The following is a 3,156-nucleotide window of genomic DNA, read 5'->3' as shown; positions in this document are numbered from 1 at the left end:
CTGTGATTGGCTACCTTATTTCCTATTTGTCTCTGTTGCAGCTTCCTGATGAGTTAGGCGACGAGGATCCTCCAGCTTCACAGTAAGGATGAACTTCAGGACAGGAAGTTCACCAAAGTGCCATCACCCTGCGTGGTGCTGTCCATGGCAATGATGCCTTATTTATGTTTACTTGCCATGGTTTGTCTTTTGATCTCTTGAGCCAAAAGTCTGTGTGTCACGCTGTGCCTTTACAAAGACTCAGCAAGCAATTCATTCATCATCAGTTTGCAGTCTAAACTTTCTTGTGCCAAAATGTGTTTTCTAGATTAGCATTTTGAAAAGTAAACTATCATTTCTTAAATTGATTTAGTAATAGTTAGTCCAAGTCACAAATCTCCATCTGTATCTTTATTTTTTTTAAACTGTTGGGACCATAAACAGGTCATAGACGGTTTTGTCTGTTAAGTTGTTTGTGTGTGGCTGAACTTGAACCAGCATATTATTATTATTATTATTACCATTGAATAACCATTCATTTATTCAACTTTTTAAGAAAGAGCAAAGAAATTAAATAGGTTTGCCTAGTTGGTTGCCCACTAATACGGATGGGAATTGTAGTATTTCCACCCATTTACCAAAGCTATGTAAAAAACAAGATTTCGTAGAAACAAACAACAATACTTGGAACCACTGGTCATAACATAGCATTATATACTGTAATATTATCAAGTAGTCCTTCGTTTCTGTGTTGTTGAACAATTTTACTGTTTTAAATCCTTGCAGGACCTTCACCACAATGCTACTCTATAAGCTATGTGCCTTACACTGCTAAGCCACTGGGGTGTCTGATCACATGTATGCTTATAATAAAATGTCATGTGATTTTAATAAATCTGAAGGCAGTTGGAGCTAGAGCCAGTTTAATTACTCATCACTACTCCCAGTCAGTGAGCTCAGTTTGGGGTTAACAGAGTAACACATCTCAGCATTCAAATGACTTGGTGGATGCACGAGTAATGAAATTACTTGGATTTACTTTTAACATCAAATGAGAATTCCTCACACTCAGGGTTTTCCACATACCTATCTGGAAGTTAAAGTACTAGTAGATTGAGGGATGGAAGTTTCGGAATCTATTTTATTCATTAGTGGGGACAGAATGATCGTACCTCGCTACCCCATTCATCTTCATATTGCCAAATGAGAATACACAGTTTGTAGTAAAAAAGTTGGGGTTATTTTTTTTTTCACTATGATTAGTGAATGAATGAATGAATGAATTATTAAATAATTTTTTACTTGGGTTTTGTGTAATGTACCTTTGTTCTTTCCACTTGCAATAGCTCTGCAGTGAGCTGGTGTTGTGTTTAAATTGAATAATCTCACTTTCTTTTGTTAAAAAATGATGTGTCCCTTTATCAATAAGTAAAATGGCCTTAACTCCACAGCTATATGCAGTTTTGTAGTTTTTATATCATGCGAAGTATACAAGCTCATTCATCAGAATACTTCATCAAAAGTATAATTTTCTTTATGTTGTTTAAAATAAGTGCTTTAAATGTTTGTGGTTGCCTTATCAGGTTGTACCAGGAGATAATATTTGATCCGAAGTGATTATTTCTGATATTAAAGTGCCTTAACTGCATTTCAATGTTTGTCTTTCTTTACATTTCTGGAAGAAAAGAAACGCCCAGTATGCACAAGGGAAGCATGGCTTCACACAGAATGTAAAAATAGTAGTTATCTGGGAACTCCAGTTCTGTGAGTATGTGCATGTTGCTTTAACAGGCTTCGCTATTGGTGTACCCTATCGAGGCTCTGCCCTAGCACCCTGAGATAGATAGACCTTTGGACCACCTCTGGTAGCAACCATGCACTATAAAGCACCAATGGACCTGCTGTTTAGCTCATTTATTTAGCTCAGCAATTGGAAACTGGGCCAGCTGGGCCATAGGTTAGAGGGCTACAAATGTACAGAACTGCATGTGTTAATCCAGGTTCATTGAACAACCAACCATCAATGAGAGGAGTGCTCTGGACAATTTGTCCCATATGGGCTGGAGGTGGATCCACATGTTCTGAATTGTGCTTACAACGGCAGGGAGACAAAGGGCCCTGTTTGATGGCGAACACTTAAAGGCAGTCGACATCGTCTGGACCTCTGTGACCTCTTCTGCGACAGGGGTTGCAGAAAGCCCACTGTCAGTCCAACATGCCATCTCAAATAGGAGTCATAGGATAGATCCCATTTCTCTTATTTGACATTTCCTCGATCCTCAAACCTTGCTTAAACCGGAAGTTCTGGTCCGCCATCTTGCAGGCCGTCCCAAAGCGCTTATTTCTGCACCGAGGAGCAGCCTTCATGGAATTCTGACACGCCCTCATCAGTTATTGATAGGTTGCTGCAGTTGAGCCGTTTAACACGATATTATTACAGTCAGAGAGAGTAGAGTCTGTCAGCAAGAAATACTTTTCACATTTACATAATTTGTTGTCATTTCCATTCAGTCACATGAGGCTGAGTCGAGTTACATCATTTCAGTTTTCCCTGAAACATTTAGCCTAATAAATATTTTCCAATGTTCAAAAGACACCATAATCATATTCCGGCTTATTCAATAATGAGTTTACAATCACAATATCAATACATACACGTGCACATAATGAACAAATAAAATAAACGCATTCTGTCAGTCAGTCTGTCAGAGTATATATAGAAGATTTATCAGGAGGAGGGCTGTTTTACTCTGAACAATTTACCTGCATTAACCTGGACTGTGTGTGGGAACTTCTGGAGATGTAAAATAACACAACAAATAACATTTATTAACATTAAATCAATGTTCAACAAAGCTGCTGTGCCTCGTGCGTAAATGCGCACGGCGTCTCTTTTAATGGGGAGAAACTTATTTCCTCGTTCCTTCTCGTTCCTGTCTATCCATGCATCCCTTGTAGGAGGGACTAAGACGCAAGGCAGACGACCACCCACCTAGAGCTGAAGGGTCTGTCCTAGGTTTCTGGCTCTTAAAAGACCGTTTTTCCTTGCCGCCGTTGCCACAGAACATTAACTGGCATTTTGACCCCCTGAACATAAGATAAGATAAGATAAGATAAGATATTCCTTTAATAGTCCCACAATGGGTAAATTCCAATCTTACAGCAGCAAAGTGGATA

At 38.9% G+C, this 3,156-nt stretch overlaps 1 protein-coding gene across 1 annotated transcript in view; it reads left to right on the top strand.

Annotated features, from left to right (window-relative positions):
* The window catches only part of LOC118333599 (magnesium transporter protein 1), a 6,251-nt gene extending 4,624 nt beyond the window's left edge, over window positions 1-1,627 (top strand). Inside the window, exon 9 of the mRNA XM_035669312.1 lies at window positions 42-1,627. Within this exon, the coding sequence (XP_035525205.1) occupies window positions 42-57 (16 nt within the window). The 3' untranslated portion in view covers window positions 58-1,627. The remainder of the gene's footprint in view (window positions 1-41) is intronic.
* Window positions 1,628-3,156: the final 1,529 nt, after the last annotated feature.

This window comes from Morone saxatilis, unplaced genomic scaffold (genome assembly GCF_004916995.1).
Source record: "Morone saxatilis isolate NCDOM2014 unplaced genomic scaffold, NCSU_SB_2.0 Contig22, whole genome shotgun sequence".
Taxonomy (NCBI): Eukaryota; Metazoa; Chordata; class Actinopteri; family Moronidae; genus Morone; species Morone saxatilis.
The sequence above is the reverse complement of the archived record's forward strand: the minus strand, read 5'-3'. Positions and strand labels throughout refer to the sequence as shown.